Consider the following 15568-nt stretch of genomic DNA (forward strand, 5'->3'; position numbering starts at 1 on the left):
TAAGTATAGTTTGAGATGACTATTTTCATTTTAAATAATGCCAAATGCCTAAACTGGAAGTTACTTCACCATTTTTAAAAATAAAAAATACATATGATTGTTGTTCTCTCCCCTTCAGTTGAGCTAGATTCTATGTATGATATTTAAGCAAACAAGACTGTTCTCCATTTCTGGAGGGCAAAAATCAAATGAATTATAATTTTGAACTAGCAGCTAATTTTTAAATATTTTAAATATTTTAATTGCCATTTTTCTTCCATAATGGATGGAAATGCAAACACAAAGACATGAGATTTCATTGTAACGTATCTCCCTCTATTTGCATATCTTCTGATAAGACATTGACTTGTGTTTTGTATGTGTCTCTGTGTTGTTTTTGAAGGAGGAGGAGGAAGATGAAATCGAAGAGGCAAGGGCAGGGGTGGGTGAAGAAGCTGCCGTGATTGCTGGCACAGATAGTGTGGCAAACCAGATAAGGAAAAAAGAGTTCCAGTTTACGACGCCTAGCTACAGTCAGGAGAGAATGGGGACAAAATTCAATGAAGCGGGAACAAACAGATACTTGGAAAGAGAGGAAGACCCATATGGGGGAAACGACCATTCCAAATCAATTTTTGATACAACTTCTCAATCTGCCACTGAAGTACCAAAGGAAGAAGAGGATGATTTCATGGAATCTCAATCAGCTACTGCAGTTGTCCCTCCAGCAGACAGCTCCACCAAAGGTAATGGGGAAGAATATGAGCATGATTTTTCTGACCATGAGACAACAAGAGCATCTGCTTCTGATAGTAATGAAGATGATATAGAGGTGTCTGCTTTTAAACCTGACCTAGACACTGAGGACTCTTGGGTTTCTGTTCCCACCACTTCTGCTACATGGTTAGTCACTGTGGAGACCTCTCAGGAAAACATCTTTAGTTCAGGAAGCCCAGAAGTAAGCATGCACGATGATCTCTCTCAAGACTATATTAAAATCCCGTCAGAAGATATAGTGCCTCCAAGAACTGAAGACTCTGCAGAGAAAATGCCTGCAGTCGATGGGAATTTGTGGTATCATAATGGTACAGATATTACTGCTCTTCCATTGGATAGGAAGCAGCTCTTTCACTTTAGTTCCCCAAATCCTACAACGGCACCTCATCCCAGTGGTCCATTGGTGTCACAAGATGCTTCAGTTGCGGATGTAGAATTGCCACATCCTTCTACTTTTGCTCTCTCCCCAACTGAGTTGTCCTCTTACTCTGTCTCTTCAAATTCTGAAGAACATGGCTCAGCTTCTGCTGCCAGTGAGGTACTCTCTCAGACAACTCAACCAGTGTATAATGGTGAGATACCACTTCAGCCTTCCTACAGTAGTGAAGTGTTTTCTCTAGTAACCCCTTTGTTGTCTGGCACTCAGATGCTCAACACTTTCCCCGCCGCATCAAGTAGTGATGTGACCTTGCATGCCACACCCATATTTCCCAGTGTTGATGTGTCATTTGACTCCACCCTGTCTTCCTATGATGATGTACCTTTGCTTCCATTTTCCTCTGCTTCCTCCAGTAGTAAATTGTTTCACCATCTGTATATGGTTTCTCAAACATTTCCGCAAACTACTCCAGTTGTTGAGAGTGGTAAGGTGCCCCTGCATGCTTCTTTGACATTGGCGGATGGTGGCGAATTAATACAGTCAAGCCTCGCTCAATTGTCTGATGTGGTATCGCATCAGATGGCCCGTGCTGCTTCAGAGACATTGATATTTGGTCATGATAGAACTCGCTTGTTGTCTCAAGTTGAACCATCCAGCAGTGATTTAAATATGCATGCCCTGTCTACAATGTCTGAACTTACCTATGCTTTATCTAGTAATGTGGGCACTCTCCAAAATGTTGCTGCTTATACGTCAGAATTTGTGCATGAGTCTGCTGACGCATTTCATCAGGGTCCGTTATTTAGCAGCTATAGCAGTGTGCTGGTGCATAAGACTTCTGCAATCTCGCAAGCTGATACTTTGCTGCAGCCTACGTGTTCTCTTTCTAGTGAAATGGATTTGTCTGAAGCAAATTCTGGTAGTGAGTCCCTTTTGCCTGACACAGATATTTTGTCTATGCGTAAAGCTTCTTCACCCGAATTGATATGCGGCACACCTGTGTTTAATGGTGATGTTGACATGCCTCACAAAAGTGGTGCAATAAATGAAAATGACAGAGAACTGCAAATTTCTTCTTTCAGTGAAATGGCTTCTACTGAAAGTGCAAAGACTGAACTTCCACCAGCAGTTTCTAATGATGAGATTACTAAGCAGGATACAACCTTAGAAGAAAAAATCATTGCTGTTTCTAGTGCAAAGGGAATCCTTCCAGTATCTTTTGCTTTTCCTGTTACTAAGGTGTTTGATTATGATGTTAGAAAACTCTCAGAAACTCATGTTCCTATTCAGCCTTTGCATGTTACAGCTCTAGCCTTTGACGATACTTTGCTTAAGCCTGTGCTTAGTGCATTCTCACCGCAAGCTTTCTCTACCCCTGCTTCTAGTGAAATATTGTCTCCTTCTACCCAGCAGTATTTTTATGAGGCTTCAGCTGCACTAAATAATAATGCATTGCTGCAAACTTCCTTTCAGTCTTCTGATGGTGATATACTGCATAGAGCATCTGTAACTGTGCCTAGCGATCCAGTACTGACTGAAAAAATAGCATGGGCTGATAATGGTAGTTCTATATTTGACCAAATATTGCACAAAATGGCACTAGATTCTGCTGTGAATAAAACAGTGTTGCGTTACCCTTCAGCACCATCTGCTGCAAACACATCACATACCAGCAACCACCCCACAGATTCACCAGAAGATTTAAGTGTTGCCCATATAGGCACTGAATACATTTCACCCAGGTTGCTTAGGGATGAAGACACACACCAGGTTGCTCCTTCCTTGTACAATAATGGCATGTCATATCAGTCAACCAGTTTTGAAAATACAAGTGCCTTTCCCCTCAAAACAGTGAACACAGTGAATATCCCTGTTTTGCCGGCTGATATTTTACCAAAGACAGATACATCGGCTAACAGCCATAGCTTTTCAAGTGCTTCCGAAAAGGATGAGTTTCTCACTCCTCCCTCAACTACCAATATTATTGATATTGCCGTTCCTGTGCCTGAAATAATTTCTGATTCTGTTCAGCATACTTTTAAAGATATACTGGATATGTATATTTCTGTTACACCTGGTTCTCCCAGCGCCGAAGTTGGTAAAACTTTAAACACTTTATTAGTTCCCAGTAAAGTAACCAGTGAGTTATCTACCATGGCCAGTTCTGGTACAGATTTGTGGTCGTCTGTTGTTGATGATGATTATGAATACGATAGTGGCCTGCCTGTAAACAGTTGTCACACATGCATTTCCCCTAGAGACACTCAGGAGGAGGTAGATGAGCCAGATACACAGGTAAACAATGCAAACGAGCAACATAATTTAATTATAAATCCAGATGTTGAAGAGGCTAAAGAGGAAGAAGAAAAAACCACAATTGCTCTCTCAGACCATGTGATAACCGATGAGGTGGACCAGCTGAAATACACACCAGCACCAGCTCTGGCTTGGAAGACAAAAACTAAGAAACACAGTGATCCAGCTGTATTGGATAATTACATTCAGACTGTTAGCAATCCCTTACAAAAGGCACCGGAACCTAAGTCATGGACGGTTTTTGCAAATGATGAAGAGAGTGGTTCTGGCCAAGGTCCTTCAGATAGCTTTAACGATAATGAGACTTCCACAGATTTCAGTTTTTCTGATGTTAATGACCATGACCCTGAAAGGGTAGTTGGAGCAGGTAACTCAGAAACAGAATTAACTTCTGGATCGCAGCAATCACCAGTAGCATCCATACCTAGTGGTCACTCATCAGTATTCAACGTTTCTGAGGCAGGTTAGTTATGGCCATCAATTGTGTAACTTGCAGATCTGTAGCGTTCTTCTTCTACTTGGGTATAAAGGGAACCACATGGTAAAACACAAATACATGACCAGTAGGAATTAGTATGACTATTTCAATTACAGGCATGGTGCAATAGTAAGATTGGGGGAAACTGAAGTAGGTTTCTTGCATATACAACATCATATTCAAATCTGCAAGCCAGTTTTTTAATTTTTAAAAAGTCCCAAGTTGTTCTCAGTTAAGAGATGGCTAAGGGATATGTCTATACTGTGACTTAGACATATTTAACTCTCATAATCTTTGCAACTCTTCTCTTCTAAAGGTACTAACCAGTCTTAGATGTTCCTATGCTAGCCCTGTTAACTGCAGTTACATGCTCTGTGGCTTGACCAGTAGTATATATATGCACTAAACGATAGTTCTCTTGCTTAAGACCTAAGGATGTTTCCACTTACTGAAAGACTGAGAAGTTCTATGTGGTCTGAAGGCATGATTTAATTATGTCTTATTGTGATTTTTAATTACATTTGTTTTTATATTCTTCCATGTTGGGTGATGTGAAAGGTAGCTGGCTACATAAATATTCATTTTAATTTTAATATGCTTAATAGCTAATTATTTGCAATACATTTCCTTCTGTCGTTGCAAAACACTTGCGAAACATCACAAATTTGACAACTTCCACCAGGAACACCCATCTTAACTTTCTGATCTTTCCTGGCCAAATCAAGTTTTGTTTGTGCTGTCAGGTACTAAGAGTGAAAAAGCAATTAAAACTGAGCCTTATTGAAATACATTCTCTACGGGATTGCAAATATCAGTTGTATATCAATTTAACTGCATCCTCAGAAGACTCTTTCACAGAGTTACAGTTCCCAGGGTTCTCTGGGCAAAAGGGATGGTAATGATTATGATATGATTATTGTCCCAGAGGTCCTGATGAAGTAGCCTTTGATATTCACACCTGCCCCTGATTAGCCAGGTGATCATGGCGGCTGATGTTCTGCGGCACAAATATGCTCTAATTAAAAATAGATGTGAGCTGATCAAACTGCAGATTAAATTGACAACTGCCACTTAAGTCGCAATCTAAAGACACTGAGGGGTGTCACATTTCCATTGTCTGTAGAGGGCAGTGTTACCCAACTAAACAAATATTTCAAATTCAGGAAATAACAGGTGCCTGGGACGTATGCCTTCTCCAGGGGCCTTAACCTTAATTGGATGCATTTCAGGAATCTTAGTCATAGATATAGAACCAGAAGATTTAAGGAATATCCTGTAGCTATGCCTAATAGTTTGCTTCACTGAAGTATCTGGTATCGGGAATGGGTAAATCTGTCAATTTCAGTTGCTCTCAGTTTATAATTTTTCTAATCTTAAATTCAGTTTGCTCCATTTTTTAATCAGCTGTTGCCTTTTTTTAAAAAAAAAAGTGTGACAATTCATATGCATTTTTGTCCTCATTTCTCCTAATAAATGCTTTTTATTAGGCCATTTCCCCTGCCATGCATTTTTGTACATTGTTTTCACTATATAGTCATTTTTTTTTGTACGCAAGGACTATTGTGTTTTTCAGTTTGTATATTAGTTCGGGGTGTGCAAATTCGGTAGTTTCCTATCAAAATGTAAAATAAACCATTTTCTCTCCCTCCCTATGTGCTACACAGCTTGAAAGATAATCAAATTAAAAATTTGATATATGAACAAACCAGGAAAGCCATAAAGGTGTGTCATACAGAACTGCTTCAACATAAAATCATTCATCATTTAAAATGATGTGCTTTGTGTCCTGATTGTAGATACAGGAAAATAAGGAACCATGTTTTGAAAGAAAATGTTAAACTAGTTAATTATATAAATGATAGAAGTTCTAATTTGCTGTAATTAAAGGTAAAATGCTTCATTTGCAATTAACGCTAAAGGTCTCTAAAAGGATACTTCAAAAGCATTGTATATCATATTGCTTGGACAACATCACTTGTTAACGACTGAGCCTCCCATTCTCATTAGAGCACTTTCATGAGAACTATTTCCCTTCTGACATGTGCCTTATTTTGCTTTTATCATAACAGCAATTAAACACAGGTGTTTTCTATCAGGAGGTCTTTTGCTAATCAAGCAGAGCTGCCTATTAAATCTATTTTTAAAATGACAGCAACAACAGCGGAACGTTGATCTATAAAATTAGAAACCCTTCCTTGCTAAGGGTAGAAAATAAATATTTTATTGTGTTGGTATTGTCTGATTTTCATATTCACTATTATTTTTCTTGTCATTCACTGATTATATGTAATAAGAATTATAATTGTTGTTATTGTTTTATTTTATGTACTGCTTTACAGGCCAGAATTGCTTCCTAGGGTGCAATACTAACCCCCTGAGCAGCACTGTTAGAGGGGGGTTAGGATTTTTTGTAGGTTTCACTCTACCATTTGAGGGGTATCTGCCAATACAGAGGCCCTCGCTGCACTCACCAAAAGCAAGGGTAGTAGCAAGACCTCACTAGCCGCAGCCAGTAGAAGGCCCCCAAACTGGGCATTATGGGTTGGGGACAGTACTGGGCCAACCATGGTTCCACTCAGGACTTTTTTCAGCAGGAACTCATCATAACTCAGTTCTAGCACCTCTCAGGTGGGTGTCATTGCCACTATAAGAGAAGGTGGTGAAGATTTTTCTGTAGTTTCTCTCAACGTCGGAACAAGCTTTTCAGCTTAATTTCCGTGTGTGAGAATAGTGGTACTCTTAAACCAAGTTGGGGGCCCTACTTCTCAGTCACTGCTTAAAGACTGAAGTGTTTTATACATGTCTTTGACATCTATCCAGTATAAAACCACAGTATTCAATTGAAATTGTGTGTATGCGTGCAAGCACACACACACATCTCACTGCAATGACCAGAAATCCTTCCATGGTGCCTGTTGTCTACTCAGTATGCAATACTCCTTATGCACCTTGCCAACTAGAGATGCTAGCAACAAACAGGCATGGGGCAACTCTGAGGAGGATTTATCTAGCAATACACTAAGGCTTACATGTATTGTAAGGCAATACAGGACCAGGATAAAATGGGGAATCTTTGCTGGCCCCAGGCACCCCATTCTCCCCATCTGGATTTGGCCTGAAAGACCAAGAAAAATGAGGGTGCTTAGAGGGTAAGTTGTCAATTTGTGACACTACACAACATGGTTACTGATCATGGGACATGTCTGTTAAGGCCTTAGGCTTCGCTTTCAGTTTCCCTTCAAGTCTGATCGGACTTGAAGTAGGTATGAAGCTGGCAGTTTTCTTTTTTAAACCATTGAATAAAAATTTATTCCAAATAGATAAATGAAGATAAATGAAGAAAAGCAGATGTTTTGGTACAGAAGATTCTACAATTTCCACCAAGTGCTACTGATTACAGCTTAATCTCTGATCTTCATAAAATACTCCAAATCCCTCCCTTTTATTAGAGCAACATTATAATACATGTGTTTATCATCAATGAAGAGCATGCTCAAGACATTCAATAATAATAAAATCTTTCTTGTATAGATCAGCTTTCTTATAAAAATGAGACAGATAGGGAACCAAGTTTTCACATCTTACAAAAGGAACTATCAGCAACAAATATGTACTCATAATAATTCCTTTCCATTTTTAGCTAATAACAGAATGTCTAAGCAAACTATTATTTTAGGTCAATCTTTACATAATTCAGTATATCTGGTTTCAGCATCCTGGAGCTTTCTATTATTTACTAATACATAATTGAATTGAAGTTCTTCATTTTTATTCTCTTTCCTCAAAAATATTATTTTGCAGTAGCTGCAAAATGAAATTCTGCTCTGCTAGGGTCTTCAGTTGCCTCCGCTGTGGTGGTCTGCTTTGCCATCTACCTGCTTACTTTCCCCTAAACTGGTTTGCAAATGTGTTTGTTCTCTGCAGTGTGTGCTAAAATTTTAGAATGGTAAGTGACAGTACCTGGGTCTCTGAAATCGTGGCCAATTATGCTGTGCCTTTTGCCAAAGTTTAAATATAGGTTGTTTCAATTTTCTCTGACTGCAGAGGCAAGTAATAGTAGCCTTCAGTCGCGTATTGGTCTCCCAGAACAGAAGACAGTCATACCTCTTGTGGTCGTATCAGCCCTGACTTTCATCTGTCTGGTGATTCTTGTTGGTATTCTCATATATTGGAGGTAAGATTATAAATGCATTTATATTGGTGTTATTTGTGTTCATAACCTGTTGGGTTTTACACCTTTCCTTTCCTGTGCTGTCCTGGATGACGATTCCGTGATACAATTCATTTTCATGTACTTGCACGCTTTAGCATCATAGCCTAAACTACCGTATTTTTTGCTCTATAACACTCTATAAGACTCTATAAGACTCACTTTTTCCCTCCTAAAAAGTAAGGGGAAATGTGTGTGCGTCTTATGGAGCGAATGCAGACTGCGCAGCTATCCCAGAAGCCAGAACAGCAAGAGGGATCGCTGCTTTTGCTGCGCAGCAATCCCTCTTGCTGTTCTGGCTTCTGGGATTCAGAATATTTTTTTTCTTGTTTTCCTCCTCCAAAAACTAGGTGCGTCTTATGGTCTGGTGCGTCTTATGGAGCAAAAAATACGGTAGATGGTGCTGTCAGAGAAGCTGCTTCCAACAAAGAATAATATAAAACTTTGCTGAATATTGAAATGCCACAATCTCCAGTGAGTTGCATATTGGCTAGCACTCTCATGGCTAAGCAGCAGGTTGTGTATGATAAGTGGGCAAGTGTCTGACACTTTCTTGTGCATGCTTCCATCTCTTTGCACCATGCTTCAAGAGTGCTTATGTTGACACAACAGCAACAAAAAAATCCCTTTAGGAGGTAAGTCACTCCCAATACTGTCTCTCCCCACCATATCCCATTGATTACCTTTCGAGCCCAATGTGTGCAGAGAGAACGTGAATAGGACCTATGGCCACAATAACTTCCTGGGGCAGGATACATTTGCACAGTAACATAAAGCCATTTGTAGCTATGGCAATTACTACCAGTAGATAAGTGCATTAGGACTAATGCACTCTTTTAATATTGGGGCAAAGTCTTTTGTTGGCATCAAAACCTGGCACCCTGGGCAGATGCCCAGAGCTTAACACCCATTGGTGCTAACTCCATTTTATGCATCCTTTCCTCCAGTTGCAGGCTTACCTGGTGGCTGCTTCTGACTCTAGAAGCTGAGCGTCATGTTACATTTCCTATACAGTGGTACCTTAGGTTATGTACTTAATTCGTTCCGGAGGTCCATTCCTAATCTGAAACTGTTCTTAACCTGAAGCACCACTTTAGCTAATGGGGCCTACCGCTGCCGCCACACGATTTCTGTTCTCATCCTGAGGTAAAGTTCTTAACCTAAGGTACTATTTCTGGGTTAGCGGAGTCTGTAACCTGAAGCGTATGTAACCCGAGGTACCACTGTAATATTCGAGAGCACCCAAAGTTGCTATGTTATGTTGGAAATTTAACATAGTGGTTAGCTTCTCAGACCAAATTTCTGCTGTAAGTAAGACTATGGCCACAGGGGGCACTCACAAGCTGTCCATGGTTGGTATGCAGAACCAATATAAATAATGTTTTGCCCTACAGTCCCTGAACTGTCCCCCTAATCCATAGGATTAGGCTTTATGAAATAGTTTTCAGCCTTGGAATCAAGCAGAGTTGTGCCATACAAGAGAAGTATGTTAGTGCTATATCTCCTCTCCCCCCCCCCCTTTGCAGTTTTATTTTAAAAACAACATCTTTTACCTCCGAATAATGGGGTAGCAGTTTGAAAGCACGTCAAAGTGCAAGTAGATAAATAGGTACCACTCCGGCGGGAAGGTAAATGGTGTTTCCGTGCGCTGCTCTGGTTTTGCCAGAAGCGGCTCAGTCATGCTGGCCACATGCCCCGGAAGCTGTACGCCGGCTCCCTCGGCCAATAAAGCGAGATGAGCGCCGCAACCCCAGAGTCAGCCACGACTGGACCTAATGGTCAGGGGTCCCTTTACCTTTACTTTTTTACTAGTTTATGCATAAAGCTGCATCTCTTTATTGTTGAAACATCAAGTAATAACTTGCAGGTGTGAAAGAGCTGTCACAGATTTAACACCACAGGTTGAGCTTACATATAACCTAATAGCACGGTCTCCCTCTGGAGGTTGTGGACTCTCCTTCCTCAGAGGTTTTTAAGCAGAGGTTGGATGGCCATTGGTCACTGCAGGTGGTTGGACTAGATGAGCCTTGTGGTCGCTTCCAAATCTACAATTCTATGATATTAATATATAGTAATTTAACAATAATAGAGTCAGTTCACACATTCAGCTGTTGATTGTGTACATACATGCGCAAACCACCCCACTGAAGAGAAATATCCAAATAGCTGAGCATTTTCAATAAGTGTCCAACCAAGTCAGGCACAGAGTGCACTTCAGGTAGTCATTCCCTTTTATTTAAATGGGTCTACAATGAGTATGGCTTTGTCGAATGCAGCCCTTTATTTTTTTTAGCTTACATTTCCTGTACATTTGTTCTGGGTTTTAAATGGAGATTTATAGCTAACCATCTTCATTTTGTTGACAAGCTTCTCTGAAGCTTTGTGGCATTTTACATGACTGTTCATATTCATCTTCCAAGAGGTTTTATCTTTTGGGGCTAAATGGTATTTGAAATCTTTCCTGTTTAAGAAGAAAATACTGCCATACACTTTAAAGCCAGGATTGCATGCTGTAGTTTTAGTAATCCTACATGTGTTCTGATCCTTGTTCTTTTCAGATGACATTGTGTTCATTTTGTTCTGTTTCCCCCAAAAGATATACTGTTTTGCAACCTTCATGTTTCAAAATAAAACAGATATCCCATTAATGGTAATATCTCTTAGATGTTAAATTTAATCCCTCATGGCTTTTCAGTGTACTACAAAATAGAATTTGTAGCTCTCTCTTTTTTGTTAATCTGAAAGAGGAATTGCATTGGCCACAAGAGGTCACTAACAATTTTTTTTGCAATTTCTGTGATATAACAACTAAATATAATTTAAGGAGATTACTCACTCTTACCACAGTTTCAAAGTCTGGGAGATGCAATATTTCTTTTTGAATTATTGGTCATGAATCTGTAAGAATGTAAAATGCAATACATTGAACCATATTGTAAATTATTTTCTTTTTTGGCAGTTTACATTTGTATTTGTTTAAGTTTATTTCTGCCTTCCTCTGAGCTGGTTCATACATTACATGCTTTCCACAGTATCACAAGAATGCATACTACAGGTTTCATATACAATCACATTTACAGAATAAGTGCTGGATTCTCCCTCATCTCCCCAACAACAGTAATATGTTTTGCTACCTGTCTCTCGCAGTTGCTCCATGCACTAATTATAAGTGATGGATGACACTGCAAAGGCTCAGTGTACAGAAGATTGCAGCCTTACTTGAGAGTAAGTTCCATTGAAATCAGTGGGACTAATTTATAGGTAAAAAATTGTCAGGTTTCAAGAATACTACATAGAACACGAAGGAGCCTGTTGACCTAACCTTGGCACATGTCATGTGTGAAAATGAAATTTGTATTAACACGTAGATCCATGCAAAACACACATGTGTGCTGTAACAATAAACCTGGTTTTAAAAATACATTTTGCAAACTGTCAGCAACATAAAATTAGCTTTATAAGAAAATGTTTTGCACTTTCTTTTTATTCTTTGCTGCCTTAATACAAAGTCAGGATTGAAATGATGTCCCCATTTTTTTAGTTTAAAAACGTCATAGGGTTAAACATTCATATAGTCTTGCTTGGTGGTGTGACCTTTTTTAATGGGCTCTCTTATGGTAAGTTGACTGTTTATCATATCCTGATGTAATAATACTGAATATTTGTAGATCAATATCAGTTGGTTAAAGCACCTCATGTGTATTATCAAATTTTAACCCTTAGAGTAATACTGTAATGCAATTCAATATCTTATTGATGGCAGCCAAGAAATTATATGGCCCACATTTCAGTGGGAATACTGAAATCCAGGGGCAGGAAACCACTGACCCATGAGCCAAATTTGGCCAAGCACGGGTCCCATGCCATGCAGACCTGCCCCACAGGTGACATTAGATGATGTGGTGCAGTTAGAGATGAAGATAGATTGGCTACACAGCTGAGTTCCATACAGGGAACTCAGTCACAAAGCTGAAGTCAGGCTTCTATTGCCCAACAGCTGATAAGTGTTGACATTAAGCCTGCTGATCAGCAGCACTTCAAAAGCAGTGTGCAGAGATCTCTGCAAGCCTTGTGTGGTGCTTTAATGATCATCTGACATCATTGACATCAGGTGATTGATAGGTGAGCGTCCCCACCCACCATTCAGACTTGGGACTTCAGCAGGTAGGGAAGGTTAGGACAGGCTTCCTCAACCTCGGCCCTCCAGATGTTTTGAGACTATAATAATAATAATAATAATAATAATAATAATAATAATTTATTATTTATACCCCGCCCATCTGGCTGAGCTTCCCCAGCCACTCTGGGCGGTTTCCAAAAAAATATAAAAATACTATAATACATCAAAAATTAAAAGCTTCCCTAAAGCGGGCTGCCTTCAGATGTCTTCTAAAAGTCTGGTAGTTGTTCTTCTCTTTGACATCTGGTGGGAGGGAGTTCCACAGGGAGGGCGCCACTACTGAGAAGGCCCTCTGCCTGGTTCCCTGTAACTTGGCTTCTCACAGTGAGGGAACCACCAGAAGGCCCTCGGTGCTGGACCTCAGTGTCCGGGTAGAACGATGGGGGTGGAGATACTCCTTCAGATATACTGGACCAAGACCGTTTAGGGCTTTAAAGGTCAGCACCAACACTTTGAATTGCGTTCGGAAACGTACTGGGAGCCAATGTAGGTCTTTCAAGACCGGTGTTATATAGTCTCGGTGGCCGCTCCCAGTCACCAGTCTGGCTGCCGCGTTCTGGATTAGTTGTAGTTTCCGGGTCACCTTCAAAGGTAGCCCCACGTAGAGCGCATTGCAGTAGTCCAAGCAGTAGTCCAATTCCCACCATCCCTGACCACTGGTCCTGCTAACTGGGGATCATGGGAGTTGCAGGCCGAAAACATCTGGAGGGCCAAGTTTGAGGAAGCCTGGGTTAGGATATAGTCCGCTTGCCAAATCAGGTTCCCCAGTCCTGCTCAGATCCTGTTGAGAGATTCATTCCAAATGCATTAAGTATATGGCTTTCTAGTGAACAGAATTTGTAAATTTGGTTCGAAGAAAACATTCTGAAAAGTCCTCTTAACCTTGACAAGTACCATAACAATTACCGTGTCCGCTAAAAAGGTTTAATGTGGCAAAAACATTTACAGCCGGGTGCAGAGATTGGATTGAGAAAGTTGCAGTTGTGTACGTCTGTTTAAGCTGATTACAGCAAAAGAAAAATTTTGGACTTCTGAAACCACCTCCTTGATCATTTAAATAATATTTGCAATGCACTTAAGCTGCTATATGTGTACTTTTATTACTTTCTTTTTTATTAGCATAGCAGGGTAGTAATTTATCAGGTTAATTCCTTTATGCCATGGCATGAAGACTGTTGAAGCAAAGCCAAGGGAACAATGACTTTCAGTCGGATCTAAGTTGTTAAAGTAAGCAATAGTTATATATTCAAATCAAACTACATCAGCTTATAAAGCTGTGTGTTTCATTTAATTGATTTGTGGGTCAGCCTAAAAGTTCCACAAAATGGCGAAGAAAGCAAAAAAGGAAATTTAGGTGCAGTTGGCATAAAGTGGAAAGTGATAAATGTAACATTATACTTCTGTCCCCCGCCCCTCACGCAGCTACCTCATTTTAAAGTTAATCAGTTGTGAATAATACTTCAAACAAAGCAAATGACCCATATAAAGTGTTATTAGCAAGCTTAATTATCTGAAGATAGTTTTTTTTTAATTAAGAAAATGCTGCATTGTGTAAAGCTGAAGATGATTATTACAGTCTTTTGAATTGCTTATAGCAGTCTCTTACCAGATGTCGTTCCTATTATCTTCACATCTGGAGAATGAAAGAGGATTCAACTAATATTGTGATGCTCAGTAAATATTTTGATTCCAAAACCTCACTCCCTTCATTGGTTAACATTTACATACTACACACTCTGCAATGTAGCAACTTATGTGGATGAGATATATCACAGTAGAGTGGACTGGGGCTTAATTATCCTTTCCCACTACAAGCTTCTATATTTTCCTCTTCATAACTTTCTGCTTTTTCATTCAAATTTGATGTCTCTGGGGAAGCTGGTTTCTCACAGTGGTATAAAAAGGTGTATGCTAGCAGCCACAATATTAAAGAGAACAATTGCCTAGCACTTGAATCGATACCACTGAAATCTGGTATGACATAAACAGTTATACCTGCTTCAGATTTGCACCTTTGAATACTTCACTATGACAGATGCCTGCTATATCTTCTGCATCTTCTTCAGGTAAAAACCATTCCAATTAGGAATGACTGTACCATCTATTCATATAATGAACTGAAGGGCATACTTTTGGGGCTCATCATTTTCTGTGTCTAGTTAACTGGTTAATTTCAGAACTGTTTTATCTGCTTTTACTTGTATTTTTATTCTTATATATACGCCATATAACATTTTGGTAATTTGTAATGATTGGAGGTTTATAAATACAGTTTTCCAAATAAATAAAAATAATAACCTCTCAATAAAATCAAGGAGACCTACATATGCTTGCCTTGGTTGCAACTTTCCCCAAGTGCTATTACCCTGAGATGCAAGAAAGTCCACAATGATTATTTAGCTATTAGTAGATGTAAGCAGGTAATACTTTTCAAGTGTTTCTGTAACGTTAAAAAAAGAGAACTTTGGAAACAGTTCTAAAAGGCATCTCAGAATGCTTTAGGTGGCTAAATGTTTGTTTCTTTCTTTTAGGAAATGTTTCCAAACAGCACACTTTTATTTAGAAGATAACACATCCCCTCGTGTGATATCTACTCCTCCGGCACCAGTCTTCCCTGTGTCAGGTAATTTGGTTAAGTGTGTAGTTAATTCCCCCCACCCAATGAGTTTATCGTGTATGAATCTTTTAGTAATGGTAAATTAATGATTGCTTCTCTTACCAGAAGGAGGATATGTCAGAAGCTATGGTCCATGTAGATGGGCAACCAGTGCTCTTAGCTATTGGCATCGGTCTTTGGTTGTGTTCTATGTTTGGGCATTTGGGGGTAGGGGAGTCAACCCCAGATCCCTAGCTTTCTTTTTTTTTTTTTTAAGTGTAAACTTCTGGCATTTGTAGAGCCTAAGATGTGTACAGTTACTATTCTCCTTTTCATGAGACATCTAAAGAAGCCATAGGGACGCAGGTGGTGCTGTGGTCTAAACCACAGAGCCTAGGGCTTCCCGATCAGAAGGTCGGCGGTTTGAATCCCCGCAACGGGATGAGCTCCCATTGCTCGGTCCCTGCTCCTGCCAACCTAGCAGTTTGAAAGCACGTCAAAGTGCAAGTAGATAAATAGGTACTGCTCTGGTGGGAACGTAAAGGGCGATTCCGTGCACTGCTCTGGTTCACTAGAAGCAGCTTAGTCATGCTGGCCACATGACCCAGAAGCTGTCTGCGGACAAACACCAGCTCCCTCGGCCAGTAAAGCTA

At 39.9% G+C, this 15568-nt stretch overlaps 1 protein-coding gene across 6 annotated transcripts in view; it reads left to right on the top strand.

The window, feature by feature from the left end:
- Positions 1 to 15568, top strand: part of PTPRZ1 (protein tyrosine phosphatase receptor type Z1) — a 109438-nt gene that overhangs the window by 72789 nt on the left and 21081 nt on the right. For 4 of the 6 annotated variants that reach the window (XM_081023388.1, XM_081023390.1, XM_081023387.1 and 1 more), the window contains exons 12-14: positions 383 to 3914; positions 7974 to 8103; positions 14851 to 14942. In XM_081023388.1, the coding sequence (XP_080879514.1) occupies positions 383 to 3914; positions 7974 to 8103; positions 14851 to 14942 (3754 nt within the window). The remainder of the gene's footprint in view (positions 1 to 382; positions 3915 to 7973; positions 8104 to 14850; positions 14943 to 15568) is intronic. The other 2 variants (XM_081023391.1, XM_081023392.1) reach the window with 1 other exon arrangement.

This window comes from Podarcis pityusensis, assembly GCF_964106645.2.
Source record: "Podarcis pityusensis genome assembly, chromosome: 10".
Taxonomy (NCBI): Eukaryota; Metazoa; Chordata; class Lepidosauria; order Squamata; family Lacertidae; genus Podarcis; species Podarcis pityusensis.